The sequence below is a fragment of the Vanessa cardui genome, chromosome 10 (assembly GCF_905220365.1).
Source record: "Vanessa cardui chromosome 10, ilVanCard2.1, whole genome shotgun sequence".
Taxonomy (NCBI): domain Eukaryota; kingdom Metazoa; phylum Arthropoda; class Insecta; order Lepidoptera; family Nymphalidae; genus Vanessa; species Vanessa cardui.
In genome coordinates, this window is record NC_061132.1 from 12,964,711 (window position 1) to 12,991,746 (window position 27,036).

Here is a 27,036-nt window from a genome sequence, read left to right on the forward strand (position 1 = left end):
ATAATGGAATATGTACAGTAATTTGCTAAATGTATTTGTTCTATTTCATTTATTATTTGTTCTATTTCATTTATTATCATTACTATTATAAAGTAACTTACACCAAAACAATGAAAGTAAAAGCCATAAGTCTTGTCTGAAATTTTATTTTCCCCAAGGAATTGTTTTTTTTTTAATATTCCAAGAATTCCGAAGTGGATTTCTTTCATTTCATTTTGCTTTCCTTTTCCTGTACACAATTGAAATTGATGGTATTTTTTTATGAAAAAATAAAATGTATTTTTCATACACATTACTTTTTGATAATAGTAATATGTATAATAGTTACTTAAATGATAAACAAATCTCAGAGAAATAAAAGATAAAACTTACTTATGTTCTAAACGGCATAATCAGTTAATTTATTGAGGTATGAACTTCTTAAATGTTAGTGTACGCAGTAAGATTCCATAAATTTAAAAATTAGAACACATACTTACATTTTTTTTTAAATTTCAAACATATTACAAAAATATTCTGCAACAATGTACAAAGCATAACGACTAATTAAACAGTATTGCAAATTGCTAATATATTGTCCGGAACTTAAAAACAAGGCTTAACCTAAATTTTCCTCGTGTTTTCTAACAATTTTGGAAACCAAATGTTTTGAAAATAAGCTTAATAAATCAGAACCGCTAAGCAACAGTGCATCGGTTTTCGTTTGATGAGCCACCACCAGCTGAAGAATCTGGGAGTGGTTCTGAACTTCTACCACCTCCGCTCCATTCGAGGGCATCTATCATTTCCATCAGTTCTTTGAACACAGCGATCACGCGCCAATTATATTTAGCAGAGCACTCAACATAGCCACACTTCCAATGTTTGCGAACAAGATTCACGATGTTCCTTCTCTTTTCTCTAGAGTCACCACACGCACTTTCAGCCATCGCCAATTGCTGAAGACCACTCGCCGCTGAAGGTGTAGTGCTGCACAGGAGGTCCTGTTTGTTTCCGACTACCAGAACTGGTACATTCCTCATATCTCTACTTTCTACCATTTGGTCTCTTAACGTTCGAATATACTGAAATGTTTCCACGTTCGACAGATCGAATACCAGGATATAGGCGGTGGCATTTCGTAATCCATAAAATCTGTAATGAGCCCATTCGTAGTATGAGTTAATTGGAAAGTAAGGTATCACTGGAACGTCGGTTATTTTAACTTCATACAAATGTTCGTTGATAATCACCGAAGGATAGAATGTGTGTTTGCGGTCCGTTGGCACATATTCCTCCGAAAAGTCGCTCCAGACGAATTGCTGTAAAGAAAGATATATATTAATAATGTTTATTTTATTGTCACGTTTTTAAACATATCTATATCTATCAACAATGTAGAAACATACATTTTTATATAACTACTAAACCACTATTGAATGGTCCCTCTTAATTTTTAGATATCCTAAAATGCAACATTGGAAATATTTTCTAAGCACTTCCATCAATTCTATCGAGGATTTAGATTCTCCACCTTCATAGCGACGTAATTATAACCAAAAATCTTCATGTGGAGTTAAATGTATACAACATTCGATTATTATTATTTTTTATTATTATTATCAAATAGTATTTTATGCTGTGATAAAAACGTTATGCACCAATCCCAAATTATTGGAACCAATACCAACCAAAGTAAGCAAGATTATGGTAATTATTCAATTTTTAGATTTAGATTTAGATTTTAGGTAAAGATAGGAAATCTTTATCTTACAAGATTAAATATGATGTTACCATTGTTTCGAAATAGGCCTCAAATAGTTCGTAGAACCTCCATAGAATAATCGGGAAGATTTTTTAAATTGTTCACATAAAAATTATCAACGTTAATGCGTGGAATGGTGACAAGAATGCTGGAAGCATTTCCTCGTTGAATCACAATTTCGATCCTCCGGGCAAAAAATATTACAGTTATGAATACTTAATAAGGATTATTAAGATATTTAGAAAGGTTCATTTAAAATGTAATTTCTTATTAATTGGCTAAAGCTGAGCCAAATTACTTTGTATAAGGAAGATATCCAAGGACGTATAGACATACGTCTTCAATTTAGTATGTGATATAAAAATAGATTTATCTTTATCCGAAGTCACGTATCGTAATAACGAAACATAAATACGAATCTTATTGCCTAATGACTACGTGCCCTTTGGAACCATTCAAGTATTACGTAAGCAGAATTTTGGTAGTATTTAACCCGACTCTCCCCCCATCAGCTAAATTAAGCAAAAGTTTTACTAACCCTTCTAACGCATATGTACATATATTTTTAAACTATTTACTGAGATGTTTTTATTGATTACTAGCGACCCGCCCCGGCTTCACACGGGTGCAATGCTGATACTAAATATACTACAGAATTTGTTTATGCGACATCACATTAGAAACTTCTAAAGTTTTCAGTATTTCATTACTATATAGTCCATGTACTACATATATTTATATTATATACAATAAACTTCCTCTCGATTCACTTTATCTATTAAAAAAACCGCATCAAGATCCGTGGTTTAATTTGAAAGATCTAAGCATACATAGGGACAGATAGCGGTAAGCGACTTTGTTTCATACTGTGTAATGATGCAGCAGTAAATAATATACTTCAAGTAAGGGATTTATGAATAGTGCTGACTTAATCACCGTACACCCGGTACCCTATATCATCAAATATAAGCAAAGCAAAGACCGCCCCGACCCCCTTTTATTTGTAATACTTGAGTGTTCCCTTTGATAATGGAAGTCGTATTACACATAAATTGGATCCAACTTTGTCATATTGGTTCTTGTATATTTAAACGAGATGGCCTTGGTCACAAAATATTTTCCAAGATGAGACGAAAGAACAATATTGGACCAAATGTTGGTCTTTGTAAGGGGACGTTATTATGTATAATTTTGAACATTTACGAGTTATATCATATTCAGAATGGGGCTGTCATGCATATAAATGGGGCGTGCGAACGCGTTGATGTATCTACTATGGTCGAAATTGTTCGCAGATATGGAAATATTTTGATGTGATTAGAATTCCAAGGGAGATTAGTACGTTTTCATTTTTAGGGATTTCCTCATAGCAATAGACGAATGTCGACTCTTTGCACAAGAAATAAGAATTATAATTAAAGCAAAAGATTTAATACAAAAGTATAGTAGTATATATATTTTAAATAAGTAAGCTATACATATATAGATGTTATACTGCGTGATTAATTCATATACATCTTAGTTTATTTCGATTGACTAATACGTAATTGACTCCAAAAACAATTAATTGAATTGTAAATATTTTACATAGTTTATGTATTCACAAAAGTATCTTAATATAAATATTTTAAATGTTCATTTAAATTGTCCAGGATTTCAGTTAGTTACTTGTGCCATATTAAAATAAAGAAAAAAATATTTCTTTTTTACATTTATTTCCAAGAGAGATATAAATTAGCTGACAGTATTATAATTGTAAATTTTAAGGAATATTTTGATACAGAGCGCTTATAAATTAAAATATAATGTGTTATTCGTACAATTTTATTGAAATAGAACAATTCGCTGTTATTGTTTACTCTGAAGCTGAGCTAATAAATAAAGGTACAATTTGAATAATGGCTAAGGATGTAGAAGTTCCATAACAAAAGGTAAATAACAGGATAAATAAGGGTCCGAGGGAAACTAACCGTGTACATTCAGAAACGAGTTTTATATTACCCTTCACGCTCCAATTAAAGCTTCCAAACATTCACAAAAGATCTATTAATAATCACAATAAAGCGACTGCACAGGATTAATTATTATCATTTTAAAGAACCATGTTACTTAAGAAAAGAACACTAAAAACGTTGAATCTAATTAATTACATAATTCAAGAAGATTTTTAAGAAACTTTAGACGATTAGATGATAAAACGCCTTGGAATACAATTAAGCAATTGCCTTTATATTATATTAAATAGAAATACAAATATTTGTTTTGTAAATAGAACTCTTGAAAGCAAAAAAAGGTATAAAGAAAACCTCGTAGAATTTCTTTCAGACAAAACAAATTTTTCAAGAAATTAGATCTAAGGAGATCGAGACAGCTAAAAGTTGGTGAAGACATAAATTGTAATTAATATGCTAAGTTAAGACACTACAATACCAACATTTTTCAATTAAAAAAAACTACTGTATTAATACTACTTCTACTACTCCCTGAATATATAAATATAAGAAATTTCATAATCAGTTATGCTGTGAAAGCGTAAAAATATAATAAGAAAATAAAAAATCGCCGGATTTTTTCTTTTAAAATCCAACTATATAAGCAGGTCTCAGGGTCAAAATATTTTAAATGCACAAAATGGTCCAATTTATAAAATTATTTGCCTTTGAAGTCTTTGCCAATCAAAGCAAGGCGAGTCATTTATACGTGTACTATTCAGTCTTTTAGTACGGCTTCCAATCTCCCATAAAATCTCTCATTCAATGAACGTCAGAGATTGCGTTCCTGTTTTATTATTCAAGTAAGGTACAGTTTCATAGTCGCTATTAGGCTGGCGGGGAGCGTCAGAAAGAAAGTATTCTAAATGACTCCCAATTACTCAAGCAGGGCTGAAAAATATTCCACGATAAAAAATAATAGATTTGTATTCCGACCTCAACCTTATTCCACATTTGTAAGCCATAATTTTATAATGATAATGGAAAACGTGGGGCACATTGGCCATATATATACCGATTATCGTTGTAATCCGTTTAACGATGCAGAAGTCAATATGCTGCGAAGCGAGCTATAACAAAATGAGGAGTATAAATACGTAAAACGGAATGAATATTTATACAGATTCACGTTGATCTAATATTATATATGATATCTCAGACTATATAAAAAAAGACAAATTTAGCGAAGCAGCTAACATGAATGAAAGTAAAAGAAAGAAATGATACCATAATTCAACATAAGCATAACCACGAAAATCAACATGTAGTTCCTTTTTCCTTTTTTTTATAAATTACATTAAAACATGTTGTAAAAAATTATTATCTAAATGACTCTTAGAAAGGAAAATATTATCATTTCGTGTGTATAAATTTTTGGGTACGTACTGATAGTATTGATCATTTTAGTTCGGTACAGTTTCAAAATTTGGAAATTGAAATCGGATTTTTTCGTTGAAGTTACAATAGGTTACTTGAATACTCCTGGTCTTTATAATAGGTGAAACTTAGTGATTATTAAGCATTACAGTTACTCGTGTTATGGTAATAGATGGTAAACCTCAGCTGCGTTTAATACATTCATTGCATATTTTATGAGCTTTATCGTAGCTTGTAATCTCCATATATTTTGTAGCTTTCTACCAATAGTAAATCCAGTTGGGGAAAGTCTGTATTTCACTGGTGGGAGAAACACTCCTCTTGATTCCTAATTTAAATGAAATACATTCAGCAAACTGCATTTGAGCAGCATGTTGGAATTAGGTCCAAAACTTTTGTGCTGTCAATATTTAGTCTTTTAAATGTAAAACTGTTTAATACTTCATATTCATCATTACGTTAACAATCAGAAATAGCTATTTGTTACTAAACGTAGAATCAAAAAGCTCGTTTTAATTTTAGTCCAACTCAATTTAAATATCAAACAATTACGATGAAAGTCGTCGTTTCAAAAATATTTGTCGTGCTCACGAAATCAATAATATTACGAGTGTATGATTTCCATTTATAATAGCACTCGTCAAAGCGAACTTTGTTTATGCTTCATAAAATACTAATAAATCAAGCCAATTTCATAAATTTAATTTCGTAGTTTTTTTTTTTTGGACTTTCCAAATGGTAATTGGAGCTTGAACTCTTTGATGGAATTCATTTAGGTTTTGTGTTTTTGTGATCTTATTTTCCAATAGTATGATTGCATATATTAGTAAACTATTGCAGACTTTTATTTGGTACTTGGGCTTTGTGAACTGGTTATGTACCATCCACTTATCAGATACTGCCAAAGAGCAATTCTTAGTATTATTGCTTTCCGGTTTGAAGGCTGAGTGAGGGTGAATACTGGCAAAATATCTTAGCTCCCTAGGCTTATGGCGCATGTGTCCATTTGTGATTATTAGTAGTTCCCATCAGATGGTCTTTTCGGCAGTCTATAGATAAATAGTAACAGTCTGTAGTTTTCCCACTCTTGTGCAAATACCACCTCTCCGTTTGAGGAGAACGATAGGCGAACACACCACCATGCGGGTGGGTGAATTAACGTGTTTCAAAATTTCATTGAAATAAGACACATCACCGACGAACTCGAGATGAAGTATGATCACATATAAAACACATGAAAATTTATTGGTGCTTGTTTGAACTTGAAATCATCATTAAATTCTAACCACTGAGCCATATCGATTCACGTCATGTCTGTTTGCAAATAGAAAATAATTTTGACGAAAAATTCCAAAATTGAAAGATACTTTGGAACCAATCTTGGATATATAAATAGTATTTCGTTTCGTTTTGCTGTCTCTACTTTCTCTGTGACTTCGTTTAATAATGATTGACATGGAGCGTGACCTCTTGTCATAAATATCCTTATGGGTACTTATTCTATATTTAGGTTTTCAATGCATTGACAAGTTATTGAGTTTTTCTGTCAAATAACTCTCAGAGTAGAGTAAACTAGCAACTCAGAGTCTAGACGTGTGGTACTAACCCACAAGTCTAGAATTTGGTAGTACACTCCCTTGCCTCGCAAAGTACGTATAGTGTATATATAAGTGAGGGGTCCGCCCCGGAACTCTTTTCGGTCGATCAATTTTTCAATTCCATCTGGTTATAGTAGTGAGTAAACTACACTTTGTCTTTCATATTTACATAATTATTTTATTTTTAGCGGGAAATTAATTAAGCATTTTAACTTATTTTAAACGGTGGATATTAAAAAACTTTTCTGTTGAATCACTAGTTCTCTATTCTACATCAATACTCTGAGCAAATTATAAATCATGCCAATATTGACCAGTAATTGGATAAATATAGCATTGAATGGAATCTCAATAAGGAGGATGAATTAGGAATTTATTATTCCCGAGCTTAGAATGCTAACAGCTGTATGCATTTTTAATCAATAATTTCTCCAAGGGAAAGAATTTCTCCACAGCGTTCGGTATTAACGCTTCCCGCTGGCGTTTGGACATAATCTAGGCTACATTTTGTTCTAGGTTTACAGTTCCCTAAGCGCAACAATTCTCTTGCTAAGAGTATATGAATTTTCACAGTCAACTATATTATATGTATATATATATTTAATGTATTGTATTTGGTCTGGTCGAAAGACCGTCATGATGGTAAGTGGTGAACACCCATGAACATTGGCGACCATGATATATTATTAATGAATCCTTACATCGGTAATGCGGCACTAATCTTGGAAGCTAAGATGTCATGTGTCTTGTGCCAAGATTCACTGGTTTGTTCACGGTTTTGCGGAAGAATATCTAATAAGTGGGCTATTCTAACTCAGAGGTTGATACAATGATCTACCATCAATTACATACTAAATTAAATAGATATGTCTTTACAACATTTTTCAAGTATATGTAAACCCATTATCATATTTATATCTCTATACCCTCTCTCTTCTCTGTTATATGAGGCAATCAAACACTTGAAAAAAGAAGAGAATTATACAAACATATTGACATTTAAACTGAGACTTCCATAAAAGAGCAAAAAATTAGCAGCATATCCAGCTAGTTAAATTTTCAGAAAGCAATTTTAATTTTAAATAAAATGGACCTCATTCCGAGGAGTTCTTAGTCCTTCATAAAAAATTCTGGGCTGAAAGCTCTCTAAAAATTAGAATTTCATGCGTAGTGAAGGAAAAATAAACTTCGACTACATTACTAAAGTGGTTTTTCAGTTTATGCAAAACTAATTTTCCGGTCTCTTATTGTCAGTTCCTTTTTGAATGCGCATAATTTTTGTACATACTTAACAATCAACTTAATTTCATCCTTAACGCAAATTAAATAAGAGTTAAATTCGCGAGATAAAATCCAGCACCGAGCAGTTTTCGCGTGATTCATTTGTGTTAATAATCCTGTCGTACTACGCTGGGGTGAAAATGTTGCGAGGAAATCTACATGGCTCTAATGACGTCACATGTAGATCTATTGCACATATCTACTAACGCACACAGGTTGAAGCTTGAAATCACCTTTTTAAAAGTAAAGTATACCATTACGCATTATTAAAATATCAATATATATTAAAACATTTTTTTATGGAATAGATTGGCGGCGAGCATATGGGGCACCCGATGGTAAGTGGTCACCATCACCCATATATATAAGAAACATAAGAAATAATAATTATTCCGTACATCGTTAATTCGCCACCAACCTTGGGAATTAACATGCTATATCCCTTGTGCCTGTAGTTACACTGGCTCACTCACCCTTCAAACCGGAACACAACAATACTGCGTACTGTTGTTTAGCGGTAGAATATCTGATGAGTGGGTAGCACCTACCCAGGCGGGCTTGCACAAAGCCCTACCACCAAGTAGATATACTTAAAAAGCGTTGAATTATTTTATTTGCATAATAATAGGTCATAGAGAACGGGTACTCTGAAACTAGTACGTTTCTTAGAGGTCAGACAGCTCCCGATTAATATACTTACGTTTGTTATATATTAGATTAATTATTTAGTTTAAAATCATGTTTATTAAAATATATATAAAAAGAAAGCATTTATATTTTTGATAAATATTAAAATCTAATTGTTTTTAATTACCCGTGTAATTTATTTTCGTTCCTTGTAAATTATTTGCTATAAGATTTACCTTTCGAACTAATGGCAACTTTAGATACATTAATCCTGATCTTAAAGTGCTCGTAAGAGACTACTTTAATAAAGTATATTTTGATTTGATGTTACATAAAATTATCCATATATAAAAAATAATTTTAACAAAAAGAAAAACCGACTTCAAACAAAACACTATTTTAAAACAAATGAATATGCACGAAAAAGTAATAAAAATAATTGCGTATTCAACATATTTTTTAGTCTTCCTAAGTTAAATGAAATGAAAAATATTAGACTACATAAAAGTCGATTAACGATTATATCATGTACTTATAATTATTGGTATATTTGGAGCCGCATGCATATTCATTTGTTTTAAAATAGTGTTTTGTTTGAAGTCGGTTTTTCTTTTTGTTAAAATTTTTATTTATTTTTTGATTTTAAGTGAAGCTGATGTTGACTAACTAATTTTTTTTAATATGGATAGATTAAGCGTTCCGTTTATATGAGTCAGAAACTACTTCGAGGACAATTTCAAAGGAAACTTGCGAATAAAGCAAAAATAGACTTTCGAAAATGCGGATTTAATACGTCACGCGGCGTAAACTACAAGGATCCCTCGAAAGAGCTGTAATCGAACTCAGCAAAAAAACTTTGAAAAAGACCAACTATATTTCGTACATCATATGACATCACATCACATACACAAAATTTGATTAAAGATAGTAAGAAATTCTGCCCCATATCGCACCCTAACTGCGAGCCGTATAGGAGTTCCATCACTACATAGTATAAAACAAAGTCGCTTTCTCTGTCCCTATATCTTTAAATCTACGCAACGGATTTTGATGCGGTTTTTTTTAAAAGATAGTGTGATTCAAGGGGAAGGTTTGTGTATATAATACATGAACAATATAGTAAATAAACACTGATAATTTTAGAAGTTTGCGATGTGATGTCGTAAATAAACAAATTCTGTAGTATATTTAGTATCAGTATTGCACCCGTGCGAAGCCGGGGTGGGTAGCTAGTTGATTATAATATTCGACAACGATAATTACATAAACATAACCACATTACGGAAGGTGACTCAAATATCCAAATAACCTATAAATAAAAGATTCGACTGAGTATCGCTAACGTGCTCCTCAGAATTGTTCCGTTCCCTTCCGTTCCGTTACTTTGTCATGGACCCTGTGCTCAGAACCTTACCAAACTTTCACCAAATTACCCTTGAAGTATATATTTTATAATAAAAAAAGAATTATCAAAATTGGTTAACGTGATTTTCAGTTATTCACCTATTTGTCGCGCATATACATAATGCAAATTTAAGACTTATGTCGTTTTCATATGGATACCATCATCAGAAAAAATGGGACCCCACAGGAAGCACTACCTTTCAAACAAAAAAAAAAATTATCAAAATCGGTCCACCCAGTGAAAAGTTATGAGGTAACAAACATAAAAAAAAAAAAAAAAGAAAAAACAGACGAATTGATAACCTCCTCCTTTTGGATGTCGGAGATATGATGTTATATCGATATATTTTAACCCTATTAGGGCACAGGGAACTATTTTCCCACTCACCCAATGTAGGTAAAAACCCAATATTTTTTGTATTATTGACACAATATTTTTGTGTCAATAATACAAAAAATATTGGGTTAGTTATATTATCTAAGATAAAAACAGAATTATTATACAGATACACATTGAAATGTCAAATTTCAGAATCAAAAGTCAGAAGTCAAATGTCATCTCAATCATGACCCAAGAACATATACTTATGCTATGAAAAACAGATTTATTGTTTCTGTCCGATTGAGGGTTAACTAACTATAACAAATAAATAGATATACCGAATCAATAAACATCGGATTCACATAGCGTTAATTGCACAATAAGTAATTAATAATTGCTTCAGTGATACGCATTTGTGTGTTGATATGAAATGTTTACACATTCAATTATTATTTACCTGTATAATACTAGTCTTGCCGACGGCTGGCGCGCCCAACAGGACCACTTTAATGAGGTCCAAGCTATCTGGACTTGGCTCCACGCTGGGCGCACCACTCACCGTCAGGTTGCCAACGCCACCACGCTCCAAGTAATCCAGGTCCAATTCTAGGGGAAAAAACATTAAAGTTAATAAAGTACATGACAATACAAAAATATACCTTATCCCGCTTGATATAAAATAGAAAATGTTACACAAGGATACTTGTCAATTGTTTGGTTAGTTTTAGGTATGCTTAATTACATTTTATTTACGGCCACAAGTGTTTTTGTAGTTGACAACGACATAATATTACCTATATATCCAATTAATATTACAATGGATTTAATTAAAAACAATTAAATTAATTTACAGAATGTTATTTATTTATTTTGGAAACATACAGTAACTATTGAATACATAAAAATTTAACACAAAAAGTATTACATAAACCTAAATTGTTTCATATGTTAAATAATTCATACAATTTTTACAGTTACAGTATAAATGCAAATAATGATTATTAATAGTTAATTAAAATTTTAAGTTTAACAAAGCTAATTTAAATTAAATTAAATCGAACTATATATTTCATCAACATTGATATTGCAGTTTATATCATTTGTAAATTCAATTAAATTGCAATTTAATTATTACCTTTCCGAGCTTATGAATAATTTGTAATTTTGAACGCGTATAAAAGACCGTCTAAAATATTCAATATGTCGAATTTTATAGCACAAGTAGTTTAATTGGTAAATGGGCCTCTTGATGGTAAGCAGTCAAGCCACTGCCGATATGCATTCTCGTCGTAAGAAATTTTAGAGTACCATTTTTTATAGTAGCATTCTATCCTATACCGTACGCCGTTTGGTGGAACTCCCTTATAGTAATAACAGCCTCACACCAGCCTGCTGTATGTCTCAGATATTTTTGATACAAGTCTGTTTATAAACGCGTTTTCCCAAACATTTTTATATCTATTGAGATTTCTGGTCATTCTATATGTTAGATGAGGTGGTCAAATTAACTCCCATATTGTTGACACTATCGACATGTATATTGGTTATATTCTAAGATATATTTATAAATGTCAGTATATTGTTAGTAAATAATCAACAAATATGATTGATCTGCCCTGTGACCTATTTCCCTCACTTTTATCCCCCCATATTTCCCGAAAGCATTATTAATAGCTTAGTCGATACGATATTCATTACTGACAGTGTAATGACTATCGTACCATCGCAAACTAAGGTTGGAACATTTATTTTAATCACTATTGAAAATAATAATTTATCAAAGTTTAATGAGTAGTAGACCCGTTATGGACCAGTGAATAGAACGCGTACGTCTTAACGGATAAATGGGGGCTCAAACCCAGGTCAATGAATTTTCATGAGCTTAATTTGTATTTATAATTCATCTCGAGGTCGATGGTGAAGGAAAACATCGTAAAGAAACCTGCTTGTGTATAATATCAACGAAATTCTGCCACATGTGAATCTAACAAATAGCATTGGAGCAGCGTGGTGGAATATGATCCCAAATTTTTCCTTAAAAGGAGAAGAGGATTCTACCGCCAAATAACAGTACTCAGTATTGTTGTGTTCCGGTTTGAAGGGTGATTGGGCCAGTGTAACTACAGGCACAAAGGACATAACATCGTAGTTCTCAAGGTTGTTGGTACATTAGCCTTTACCCATCAGTGGGAAATTGAGAGGCTCAAATGTGGTTTTAATACTTCAGTAGAATCATCTTTATTCATAAGATTCTTGCTGGATCATCTCGAAGAATCTACTTTCCGAGCCGTTGGTAGTTTTACATTTATGTCAACACTGTAAAATGACGATTCAAAAGTATTTTTATTACGTTATTCGAATTTCAAAAATTATTAATTCTGTTTTTTTTTTGGTATAGTGAAGGTCTTTGTAGTTTCAATAATCTATGCTTATCATATTTATTTCTGTCTGTTTTCAGTTTCAATGAAATTAGAAACATGCAGGCTTCCTCACGATGGTTTTCTTCACCGCCGAGTACGAGATGAATTATAAACACAAATTAAGCACATATATATGATGGTGCCTGCCTGGATTTGAACCCGAAATCATCGGTTAAGATGCACGTGTTCTAACCACTGGGCCATCTCGGCTCGCACAAGTGGAACATTACATATTTTACTATTTTTTTTCTTTTACACAGACTCACGAGCATCCGCGTGAGTATTTTATGGACGCTCTACGACGATAGATTGCTATATAAGTAAGAGTTCAGCAATTCACCGGTGCGTATGTACTTTAACTACATACTACTAGTAAAAAAAAAATTATATATGTATGTATTGAATGTAGTTTAACAAAATTCCATAAAAATAAAAAATAAATTATTGAATAATTTAAATGACTACAAATCGAATAAAAGAGTTAGTTTATTCTTGCAAAACAACTAACTATGTTGCTAACTTTGTGCTTGCAAGGCATTCTTGTCTTATCGGAAGTAATACAATAAAATATGTTTGAAGTGCACGTCCTGTTCTTTTATTTCTTAATTGGCATAAAAACTAAGGCACTAATCGATACATATTTTTTACTAAATAAACGTGAGAAGTCTAAATTCTTAGAAAAATATATAGGTTAGGTGCATTGCCCACTTTCACAAAACAAAAGAAAGCTTAAAGTCCACCTATCCACAAAATCAGCAAGCACTTAGTTGCCAACCCTATATTTTGGAGCACATTAACTGATATTAGTGAGGTACCAACATTAATAACACAACGTAATTTTTTATATTAAATAAAATTATTATTTTTTTATTAATTATCTACGACATTGATAACCTTAATGGCGATATTATAACAAATAATTAATGTTCATCTGAAATGAATCCAACGTGACCTAAATTTCTAATATTAATTAATATTACAGAACTCGTAAAACTCCAGTGGAGCGAAATTAATGCCATATTATGTTATACTAACAGTTTTCAATATAACGATAACTAGCTATTTATGTGGCTTCACTAGACTTGAGTTACAATATTTAAAATAACTTTTTTCAATATTACCAATGTCTGGTGTTTTAAATTTCGAATCGATTCTTTTTATATTCCATTTTTAAAAAGAAATTTGATGACATATCATTGATAAACATTTTTAAATATCGACTGATGTACTATACAGCCTTACCTGGATTGATAGGTTAAAAATTTGCACTGAAGTTTGCTACGGAACGTAATTTAACACTGGGAAAGTATCCTTCCGTATACGACTTCTGATGTGATTGAAATGGAGATTTTTTTTTAATTAGAAATGAATTAATTATTGCTGGTCTTAGAAATTCGGTAATGGTTTTGAGCATTATGCTAATGAGTTAAATATATAAATATGAGACAACATCACATACATTACTCTGATCCCAATGTAAGTAGCTGAAGCACTTGTGTTATGGAAATCAGAAGTAACGACGGTACCACAAAAACCCAGACCCAAGACAACATAGAAAACTAATGGAATCTACATCGACTCGGCCGGGAAAAGAACCCAGGACCTCAGAGTGGCGTATCCATGAAAACCAGTGAACACACCACTCGACCATGAAGGTCGACCAAAGCTGTCAATATCAAATCTTTTTGGAATATTAATCGCTTAAGTGAATGAAAGTTTGTATAGAAGGTCGTCATTTAGACGATTAAAAGAAATGAGATATCTGTATCATTAGCCTAGAACCTACAGAGGTGATAATTGAAAGCAATTAGCTTAACGATGCCGCTCCTTCGGTGTTATGAAACTATTTTTGAATAACGTTATTATTTGAGGTTAAAGTGGTTCTTTACAGTTTTGTATGAGTATGAGTCGAGATGGCCCGGTGGTTAGAACGCGTGCATTGATTTCGGGTTCAAACCCAGGCAAGCACCACTGATTCATGTGCTTAATTTGTCTTTATATTCATCTTGTGCTCAGCGGTGAAGGAAAACATCGTGAGGAAACCTGCATGTGACAAATTTCTTAGAAATTCTGCCACGTGTGTATTCAACCAACCCGCATTGGAACAGCGTGGTGGAATATGTTCCAAATCTTCTCCTCAAAGGGAGAGGAGGCCTTTAGCCCAGCAGTACGAATTTACAGGCTGTTGTTGTTGTTGTTTACAGTTTTCAAATGATGAATAAAACTTGGCATTGGACGTGCAATTTTTTAATACGCTAACAAGAGAAATAATAGTAACTTTAATAAGCCACCAAAATTCATCGTGCTCCTTGCGTACAAATAATCTAGGCTTCATTTGTTATATTTTACGATAAATGGGCAACTTGATGCAGTCATCACTGCTAAATATCGCCAATAGGCCAACAACCTTGGGAACTAAGATTTTATGTCCTTTGTGCCTGTAGTTAGATCCTTATAATTTTTTTTTCATGTGATAGGTGGCAAAGGAAGAGGTGACTCCCTTGATGGAAGGTGACCACTGCCCATGGACATCTGCAATACCGGGGGACTTGCAAGTGCGTTGCAGGTCTTTAAGGAAAGAGTACGTACGCTACGTTGATTTCTAAATAGGATATTATATAAATCTCATTGGACTTTATTGATTCTCTGTAATTAGAGCTGAGATGGCCCAATGGTTAAAACGCGTGCATCTTAACCGATGATTGCGAGTTCAAACCCAGGCAAGCACCACTATATATATGTGCTTAATTTGTGTTTATAATTCATCCCGTGCTCGGCGGTGAAAGAAAACATTGTGAGGAAACCTGTATATGTCTAATTTCATCTGAAATTAAAAAAAAAAAAAATTTCATAAGAAATTCTGCCACATGTGCATTCCAACAACCTGCATTGGAACAGCGTGGTGGAATACGTTCCTAACCCTCTCCTTAATAGAAGAGGAGGCTTCATCCCAGCAGTGGAAAATTTACAGGCTGTTGCTTTACTTTTTTACTTACTTTAATTCTCTGTAATTAAAATGTTGGGAAAGTAGTCAGTAGTAACTACTAGTTCCCTGCCGGATCAAAGAATCTACTTTTCGAACTGGTGGTTCAATTGATATAGTTTGTTAAATTGCCTCTTCAAAAGTGCTTATAAAAGCCTATCTGAATAAAATATATTTTGATGTTGTTTTTTTTATTTAATTTTAGCGGTAGTTCGGAATACCTTGGTCGTTATTTGATCCGTTCATACGATAACTTTCCAATCGAAGTCGATTGAAGTATAAATGAATATTGATTTATACGATAACGAAGCTGCCTCTAAATATTCAATTGTAAACCGAAGCCCCATATCCATAGGAGGATATGGGGTTTTGGAAGTTGTTCCATAAGTGCTGGCTGCTTCAACTCAAATCTTTTATCATGATATACGTTAATTATACTTATATATATTTGCATAATTATATACATTTTAATTGCCATAGTATTCAGTAAAAAAGTAATTTATATTTGTGGTTTCAATAATAATTTTAGGCCCAGAGATATTTAAACACATTCCATTTTATATCAGAAAAATTATAGATTTATTTATTTGTTATTATATATGTTTTTTTTTCCTTTTATGAATATATTATCAATAATAATATTTAGGACAAAGACATATAATGTGTAGTTGGCGATAACAACACCACCGAGCACGAAATGAATTATAAATACAAATTAAACACATGAAAATTCAGTTGTGTATGCAACTGTAGCAACTACGCAAATATAGAACACAAGTGTTTACACAAACACAATACATTGTCTAGTTCTTATAATTCACTTGAATTCCACGTCCGACACAACTGGAAAGATTCCAGGTAGAGGAACGATGGCTTTACGTTCTGACTCACGGGAGGAATTATTGCTACTACGCTTAAAATTGTTCCTGATCGCCTCTATACCTAATTCAAAGAAGGAGCAAAATTGTTCCCAGACTTTCGAAACCGGGAACATGAGTACTGTGGCCACTAGTCTAATGAGAGTCGAAGTACACTCAGCATTATATATGTCGTATCACATAAGATTACCAAAAACAGTTTAAAATTTTACCTAAATTTTGTAATCATTGAAATAAAGACATACACAAGTATAAAATACCGTACCGTAAAGTACCACGAGATATATTAAAGCTAATTAGGCAATATAAAAAAGAAAAAGTAACTTAAATATGTTACTGATAAGGTATGTGATCGAACTACGCTTCGTTATAAATTTCTGCTGTGTGAAATATTTTCAAAATCATAAATATCTACATTTCTGAAAGGCACTTAAAATAAGTATTTTATTATATTCAGACAAATTTGTTTGTACTTTATATAATTGATCGCTTTAGATGTTTACATATCAAATAAAAATATTCTATATTCAAATAGGCTCATAAAAGAATCAGGTTACACTGTTGAATAAAATGTATGTTTGGTAATTCTTAATATTACTTTATATACGACGTAGTACGACACAACTTAGACGTAGCATCGGCAAATCCAGTAAAACTGATTACTGCCGACTCACACAACCAATAGAACTAGCTTTCTACCTCTCCATCCGACGCTATTCGTCGCTATAGATTCTCGCGTAAGAGAAAGCAAGTGCATGTAAATCGACGTGTCAAATTGACGAATATATTAGGTCATATGACATTACAATTTTATTTTCGTGTAAAGATCATATTCACATAAGAAATCAATATTGATAAATAGGGTACTTAATTCTGATATTATCAGTTTTACGAATTTTGCCGATGCTACATCTTAACGAAAGCACGAACGTAAAGGAAACGTATTTGGGTCGAAAACAAAACAAAAACACTCTCACATCACTAAATCTGTAATTTATCGACTTGTTTTGGCACACAACAAACAGGAAGAAATATATCTCTTCAGACGGTAAGGAAAGTTTTATATATAAATTAGCAGTTGTTTTTTATAACGTTTTTCCGCTTGGAATATTTAAGTGAATAATAAGTTTTTTTTATTCGATAACTTTGAAGGCTTCTTTCTAAAGTATTTTAATAAAATATGAATTAATAAGATATGTCATCTGATGGTAAGCGGTTACCATCACGCTGTAAGTAATCTTAACTATTCCTAACATCGTCAATGTGCCACCAACTTTGGGAACTAAGATGTTACGTCCCTTGTGCCTGTAGTTACATTGGCTTACTCACCCTTCAAACCGGAACACAACAATACTGAGTACCGTTATTTGGAGGTAGAATAACGGATAAGTGGGTGGTACCTACCCAGACGGGCTTGCACAAAGCCCTACCATTGTCATCCTACCATCAAATAAGTAAAAAGTAAAGTAAATCAAGCACATATATATACAATTATTTTAAAACACCTATTGATTTGTTGTATTATTTTGCGAATACGTAATGTATGCCCAAGACTCCGAACCAATCAATCTTGAAGCTCCACGTCATATATATATTTAAGTAAGATTTAAATATTGTATTTCAATCATGGAATATCTTACAAGTTTCAAGTCCTTAACTCATCAGGGAGTGACTTAAAATATAATTACAAAATTCCAATCCCTCAGGCATATCCCAAAGGGAGTTAATATTAAGTGAAATGACCTGCCAGCTTCCAATTTTCTTATTCAACAATTATTTATGATAAACAATGCAATCCGAAATGGAATATGTCCCAAATCTTCTTCTCGAAGGGAGATGGGGCCTTAGCCCAGCAGTGGGAAGTTTACAGACTGTTGTTGTAGTAAATTCAAATCGTTTATAAAAAATACATCGGTAAAAAAGGCGTATCACTCGATACAAGATTTTGTAGGTGATATAAAAGCGTGACTGTATTTATTTTTAAATGTTGAAAAAGAGTAACTACTGAGTTTCTTGCCGGTTCTCCTCGGTAGAATTTACTTTCCGAACCGGTGGTAGCTTCACTTAATTGTTAAATGAATTCAAAAGTGCTTGTAAAAGCCCACTTGAATAAAGTTTATTTTGATTGTGATTTTGAAAAATAAATCGAAGAGACATATTATGTAATAATATAATTATAATCATATAATTCACGCTTTTCGTCCATTAAGTCGAAACGTATGTCAGTCCGTCAACGTGAATTTTAATTGATATTAAGTACGGTTTGGTGTGTTTGTAAACCTCCTGATAATACTGTTATTATAATTTATGTGTAATGAAAATTATATAAAATGTAAGAAATATTAACTATTCCTTACATCGTCAATGCGCCACCAACTTTGGGAACTAAGATGCTATATCCCTTGTGCCTGTAGTTACACTGTTTCACTCACCCTTCAAACCGGAACACAACAATACTGCGTAGTGTTGTTTAACGGTAGAATATCTGATGAGTGGGTATACCCACGCGGGCTAGCACAAAGCCCTACCACCAAGTTGTATAAATCGAATGGTTCTTATCGTCGATCTTCATTAAATTATTTATTATTCGAACGAACTGGCCAATTCCGCTCCCAACCATATTATTGCAATAACTATAAACAATACTCATAAAACGTCGAAAAATGTTTTCCAAAAAGAAAATTTGGGTAGCTTCCATATCGGTCTATGAGAATTGTATCTCTATGTACAGTAATTTATATATATCCTTATTCTATTTTATGTAATAGCTAGGCGGTCAGGCAAATTGACCACCTTATGATAAGTGGTCACTTATAGAAAATTTCGCTGCAAGAAATACCTTACATCACACCAATGCTCCAGCAACCTTGGCAGCTAAGATGTTATGTCCATTGTGCCTGTAGTTATACTGGGCCACTCATATTTTAAGCTGGAATACAACAATTCTAAGTTTTGCTCTTGGCGGTAGAATACCTGATGAGCCCATTAAGACTGTGGTTTTTGTTGCATAAATATATTTCTAAGTTAAGCAAGGAGAAATTCATTGGAATAGTAATTTCCTTTCCTAATAGAACGTAGACAGACGTAGAATTCTTTCCTTTATTGGCAGCGATCGTAAAATTGGTCTCATTTTTTTGGGAGATCCAGTTAAATCACTACTGTTATAAATGCAAACGTCAAATCTGAACTATTGAACCGAATATTATATTATTATGAAATATTCGAATGACTAAAGTAGGTTGGAAGTAATGAGAATCAACGCACTATTTTTATGAGGATTTATACATAACATAACCTAGTCAGGATCAAGGTAGGTTTATATATAACAGCGCTACGCGCACCTTCTCCCCCCGCCTCAATAGGCGCCGTAAGGACCAGGGGGGTCCCAGTACCCCGGGAATTCCCCCTAGGTGTTGTAGGCCCGTATAGGCGGGCCGACCGTCAGGGTGTCACGGTAGCATGCGTAAGCGATCCCGTGGCACCCGCCGAAGGACGGAGAGGGTACCGCTGGTTTTTTAGTGGGTAAACCCGGTGGACACATCGGGTGGTGGAAATCGTGGAGTCCCACATGTCCCCCCACCTTCCATCACGTGGGGGAAGCGCGTAAAGCGTTTTTCCAGCGATAAAAAAAAGGTTTATATATAACGGCTTAGACTATGTTGTATGTTTCTTGCGAGTTTCGGTCTTGCCTTAGGATTTCATTCAGTGCAGAGGATGATGGTGTAATGATTACATTATTATGATTTTTGGGATTTTTTAAATAAAGTTAATAGCCCCTATGGGCGTCTATTACACATAAACAAAGGTAGCCCGCAGCAATGCGTACTCAATAAGTCTGGAATCCCTCGGGACCTGACCACATCGAAAAGGCTAGAACAAATACTATGTATTTTTGACCTATTTACAAAGACTTTACTTATAATTAGCTTAATGTTGTAATGAGTATCAAGCCTAGTCTCACATTGTTATTAAAAATAATGTTAGTTTTGAAATATTTTAATTACACGAAAAAAAGTTTTGCTTTCAATTTAGTTACGTTAAATTTTATTTTTGCTACTATAATTCATTCGTAATTTTTATCCCGTTTAATAATGTATTTAAACTATAATAATACCTAAATAATTTTAAATATTTCGAAATTCAATGTTGAAATGACATTGAGTATTTTGTCTTTAAATCAATTGATGAAAAATCCGTTTGATAGATGACACGTATAAATGTCTGCAAGGAATGGCCGTCACGACATCCAATCCCGTAACGGCCAGAGACTTGCCAAGTATGTATATTAAAGTTTCAATTTAACCATGAAAATATAACAATTAACGACTAAAGTTTTATATGACTATAATTTATTAGAACTAATGACTGGCATGCGTTCAAATGCTTCCTTTAGGCGTGTTATTAAAAATGCCGAATGTGAATTTTTAATAAATTAATTTTAGACAACATCACATTACTCGGAACCCAATGTAAGTAGCAAAAGCACTTGTGTTATGTAATAAGAAATGACGACGATACCACCAACACCCAGACCCAAGACAACATAGAAAACCTATGAAGTTTTTCTACATTGTCTCGGGAATCGAACCCGGGATCTAGGAGTGGCGTAACCATGAAAACCGGTGTACACACTACTCGGCCATGGAGGTCGTTGATTATGATGTGGGTGTACCGTTTGAAATGAAAACTACTCGGTAAGTCGTTCGTTAACCTGCCTATTAAGTGTCAAGTCGCTCGAAGTAGACTTCACACCTTTTCTTCTTTAACATAGTCTATTTCATTGCAAATTTCATTTTCATTGTTTTCATTTGTGAGTGAGTATTGTAGTAGCTTTGAATCAAAGTCGAAAGTAAATTACTCATAATAATAGTAATATATGTTTGCAATAAGAACAAAAAGAGCTTCGCATGCGCTGAGGGAAAAAAAGAGCGAATCTTAGAAGAAGATTACAGATTACGGTCAGACATGACTGACTTCGTTTCTGTTCCCGAGATCAATGTTGCATGACATTAAATTCTGCCACTTTGCTTGACACTTTGTTCCACTTTCTCTTAGAGGATATTTTTAGACTGTGTTGCTCTACTTCATAGATTAGTTTATCTGTTAAGCGCTGTCACACTGAAGACATATGTACTACTTTTATAAACTTTCACACCAATTTTACCTCCAAAGGTGAAAAAGAAGATCAAAACCAAGGTCTTAATCGGTTAAGCAATTTAAGCAATTTACTTTCGCAGTTATAATACTTATAGAAATCATTTTTTATTATAACTATATCTATGATAATAATTATTAATATACATCAATGAAATATATATTTGCAATTAATATGTGAATCAATTCAGGGTCATCAAACGTCTTCTTCTATCTGAGCCGAGATGGTCCAGTGGTTAGAATGCGTGCATTTTAACCGATGATTTCGGGTTCAAGCTCAGGTAAGCACGACTATATATATTTTGTGTTTGTCATCTCGTACTCGGCAGTGAAGGAAAACATCGCGGGGAAACCTGCATGTGCCTAATTTCATCGAAATTCTGCCACATGTGCATTCCATCAATCCGCATTGGAACAGCGTGGTCGAATATGTTCCAAACCGTGTCCTTAATGGAAGAGGCCTTAGGCCAGCAGTGGGAAATTTACAGGCTTACTTTAATTTTAAACGTCCTTTTTATCAAATCCCTGGTTTTAAGCATCCTGTGTAATTAAATTTGTAAAGGAACTCCGCTCTTAAGAGTCTTGGGAACTATCTCTAGTTAAAATTTGTACCGCGTTAATCGTCTGGGTTGAATGAACTAAAAATTTTAATTAAGCTTTGACTTTTATTTCGTAGCCTTTGTGTAGTCTCATAGGATATTCTGTGGTTTAAACAGGAGAACTTAGTATTGTTGTTCTGGTTGGTAAGGGAATCCTGTATATAATAGTTACAAGAGACATCTTAGTTCCTAAGTAAGAGGTGGTGGCGATGTAAATACAGTGAAATTTAGTTAAGTGGGATCTGAATAAGTGAAATACTTCCAATCTCCACAACTGGAACTCATGCTGCGGTCCCATTACTTCGACGTTAAACCACCTCTGCTAGTGGACGAAGCAAACCTCTATAACTGGAATTAGTTATTTTAATGTTGTCTTAAATTTTCGCGATTATTACACCTTTTTAATAAAACTAATTATAACTGATGAATCGCGTATATTAATTATTTTTAAACATCCCGACGTTTCGAGCACTTTGCAGTGTTCGTGGTCACGGGTAGACTAAGGTGACATTTGTCTATTTGAAGAACAAAGGAAATATTATTAACAACTACCGCCAACGATTTCTCAATTGATATCTTGAGTAACGTTCCGGTTGCACGCAGAAGGCACTAACTGTATCTTTAGGTCTTGCAGTCTGTTGGATTTGGGATTTTAAATTTTTAATAAGTGGATCCCAGGTGTTAGAAAGTCTCCAACCATCTTCTCTATTGAAGTTCGGATGTTTTTGAATTTCAATAGCCTCGCGTATCATTCTAGGAATGAATCTGTGTTCTCTAGCGAGGATCTGTGGTTTATCAAATCGGATAAAATGGTTAGGTTAATCCAGAGCATGTTCAGTTCAGTTCAGTTCAGAGCAAGTTCAGTGTTTAATAATATTTCCTTTGTTCTTCAAATAGACAAATGTCACCTTAGTCTACCCGTGACCACGAACACTGCAAAGTGCTTGAAACGTCGGGATGTTTAAAAATAATTAATATACGCGATTCATCCGTTATAATTAGTTTTATTTAAAATTAGTTATTTTGTTGACCACGGTCACTTCTATAAATGAGCCATCAAGTGATTTTTATATGTATAAACCACTGTAACTGAGATTACGAACTTATTACTTTTCTTAATATATATTTCAAAACTAACATTATTTTTTTTTTTTTATTATTCTTTATTGCACAGATCAAACATGTACAAAGGGCGGATTCAACGCTATTACAGCATTTTCTGCTAGCCAACCCAGAATTTATTATTTAATGATCGTGCCTCTTTAACTGAGACAGATATTTATTTATATCTGGGTAGCCTGAGACACGGGGTAAATGGAATACTCTATAAGTGAAATAACATTGCAGGTACCTTGACGTCTCGCTTCACCAGGTTTCACTGTACGAGTTATTATTTTTTACAGCACCGATGTCTGCAAAGTGATGCCAACATTAGATTAAATGGCTCATTTGCAAGTGTACTTATTAAAAAAAGGAACGTATATCGTAAATTATATAGAAAACTGCTTATTTCTTAACATCTTTACTTGGTAGTAGGGCTTTGTGCAAGCCCGTCTGGGTAGGTACCACCCAATCATCAGTAATTCTACCTCCAAACAACAGTGCTCAGTATTGTTGTGTTCCGGTTTGAAGGGTGAGTGAGCCAGTGTAGCAACAGGCACAAGGGACATAACATCTTAGTTCCCAAGATTGGTGGCACATTGACGATGTAAAGAATAGTTAATATTTCTTACAGCGTCATTGTCTATGGGTGATGGTGACCACTTACCATCAGGTAGCCCATATGCTCATCCGCCAACCTATACCGTAAAAAGAATTTTCTCGTTACACTCGTCATAGTTATAGACTATGTCAATAAACTACAATTATATTTATATATATCACGAGGAGTTAGGAATCAACTCGTTATCAGACATGATGATATTCAAAATATAAATCTAAACGTTAATGACTTTTTGGCTGTCCTGTGTTCTACGTCATATTTACGTCATATACGATAAAAACATAAATAAATCCTAATTAAACTTTTTGATGCTTCGACATTTACGTATATCCAACAAATATTAAATCCAAGCATTTTTATCATTAATATAATCTTATATAGCAATGCTTTATGTATCGATATTTTTTGACGTGCGCTGAAAATAATTTGGAAACTAGGTAACTATTCTTACCTTTCCTCGTATGTATACAATGATTGTCACCATTTCAAAAAGATCTATAACACAATAAAAACAAAAAATAAAAAGCCTTTTTTTCACCAAGTCAATAAATTATATATATTTAACAATTAATTAAATGAAATGAATTAATCTTTATATTATTAAATTATATTAATTTAAATAAACTTTATTAATTATATTATTACACTGAACCACCGATGCATTGAGCGGAGATGGCCCGGTGGTTTGAACACGTGCATCTTAACCGATGATTTTGGGTTTAAAGCTAGGCAAACACCACTAATACTTATCTGTGCTTAATTTCTATTTATAACTTATCTCGTGCTCGGCAGTGTAGGAAAACATAGTGAGGAAACCTGCATGTTTCTAATTTCGTTGATATTCTGCCACATGAGCATTCCATCAACCCGCATTGGAACAGCAAGGTGGAATATGTTCCAAACACTTTCCTTAATGGGAGAGGAGGCCTTAGCCCAGCAGTGGGAAGTTTACAGGTTGTTTCTTTACTTTATATTATTACAGTGGATTTTAAATTAGAATTTCTTATTTTAATCTATAATTTATTTACAGTAGTAATATAAAAACTTGTATTTAGCATTATATATTTTTTATTTGTAAGTACCCCTTTATGTGAAAGCCTCCTCCAGATAAGATATATATTACAGTGAATATATATCAATGTTGTATACACTGTTGTAAACATCGTGAAGGATACTAAACCCTTTCTATTAGAAACATCCCGAAGGGTCGAGCTCAAAATCGCACTACGTAAAATATTGTTATCCCTTAGGCTGTGTGTAACACAACACCGTGACTGTAAATATACGCAGGTACAAAATTGATATCATTTTATGCTCAACCAACAAATTTATCACAGCGCTCGGGGGTTTTTTATTAAAATGAAAACATTGCCCCGGGAGTATTATAAATCTATATCATTGATCATATACGTACCTGTTATTTAACATATAGATATATGTATATGTATATACTATTATCAGAAATCAGAAGCGGTTTAAATAAAAAAAAATACTTAATATTTGTTGGATATATTTATTATCTAAAAACTAAAATTTTTAATTACAATACAAACAATTATTTAGAATTTAAATGAGACATTTTTTTTTAAATTAAAAGAAATAACAATTGATAAAGATATGACAAAACATAAATTACAACACACGTCTATCTCGCCCGACAGATGCAAACCGAATAGAAAAAGGCGCTGGTATTCAGCCGCTTATGTAGCAGTCGTCACCATAATCCCACTCTTAACTTGACGAATCTCCAACACTATATATATTATAAATTAGATGTATATTAAATAATAAATAAATGAAACTAAGCACTTGGGTTTGAAATCAGAAGTAACCACAAACAGCCACACCCTAGACAACATAGAAAACTAATGAACTTTTTCTACTTTGACTCGGCCGGGAATAAAGCCCGGGACCTCGGACTGGTATCCCATGAAAAACAGTGCACACATTACTCGACTACAAACTTCCTTATGGGTCATCAAATTGACTCTATATAAAGCCACATTATTTGTGTTATATAACTATATTAAACTAGCTTTCTCTCACGGTTCTGTCCGATAAACGGTGCCATTCTTTTCTATACCCTGATACGTCGTATGGCAAATATCATGATTATCAGTTGAGAAATTAAAACGAGAAAATATAACAGATAAACAAAAAAAAAACACGTTCGCATTCAGTGATTCGTTCGTTCGATTCAGCGAATAAAATGACAATTCCTTTCGAAACAATATGTATTTATGGCATCTTTTAGTACACATGAAGATTACCGCCATTTCAGACAGTCTTCAGAGGTCTTCAGAGGCCGCTTATGCCTCTCGACGTGTCTCAAAATGAATCCTTAGTGCAAACAGCTTGAGGTTTTTCACAAAATACGTATTATTTAGGGATTGACAGCTTTAATCATAATCAACAGAAACTCATCACAAGCGAATGTACTGCTTATGAAATTTTTGAGTTAAATAAAATATTCATGAAACTCGAAAAGAACAATTGACAGGCGTCTGTTATCGGGAAAATATGTAAGCTTACTGCCGTTTGTTTTCATTCGAAATCTCAATCCGTCTGTGTGTTGGTAATATATATGTATGTGTGTATTTCGAATTTAAGTTTTTTATGTATTAAGCAATGTTAATGGTTATTTGTCAATGTTAATGGTTGTTGTTTCGAAGGTTGAGTATACCTTCAGGATTGAATATTATTATTTATTTTTTATGGAATAGGTTAGCAGATGCGCATATGGGCCACCTGATGGTAAATGATCACCATCACCAATAGACAATGATGCTGTAAGAAATATTAACTATTCCCTACATCGTCAATGCGTCACCAGCCTTGGGAACTAAGATGCTATGTCCCTTGTGCCTGTAGTAAATTGGCTCATTCACCCTTCAAACCGGAACACAACCATACTGCGTACTGTTCTTTAGCGGTA

At 33.2% G+C, this 27,036-nt stretch overlaps 1 protein-coding gene across 1 annotated transcript in view; it reads right to left on the bottom strand.

Moving 5' to 3' along the window:
- Nucleotides 1–351: 351 nt before the first annotated feature.
- The window catches only part of LOC124532910 (ras-like protein family member 10B), a 33,325-nt gene continuing 6,640 nt past the window's right edge, over nucleotides 352–27,036 (bottom strand). Inside the window, exons 2-3 of the mRNA XM_047108028.1 lie at nucleotides 10,802–10,950; nucleotides 352–1,301 (exon numbers count right to left, since the gene is read on the bottom strand). Of these exons, the coding sequence (XP_046963984.1) occupies nucleotides 678–1,301; nucleotides 10,802–10,950 (773 nt within the window). The 3' untranslated portion in view covers nucleotides 352–677. The remainder of the gene's footprint in view (nucleotides 1,302–10,801; nucleotides 10,951–27,036) is intronic.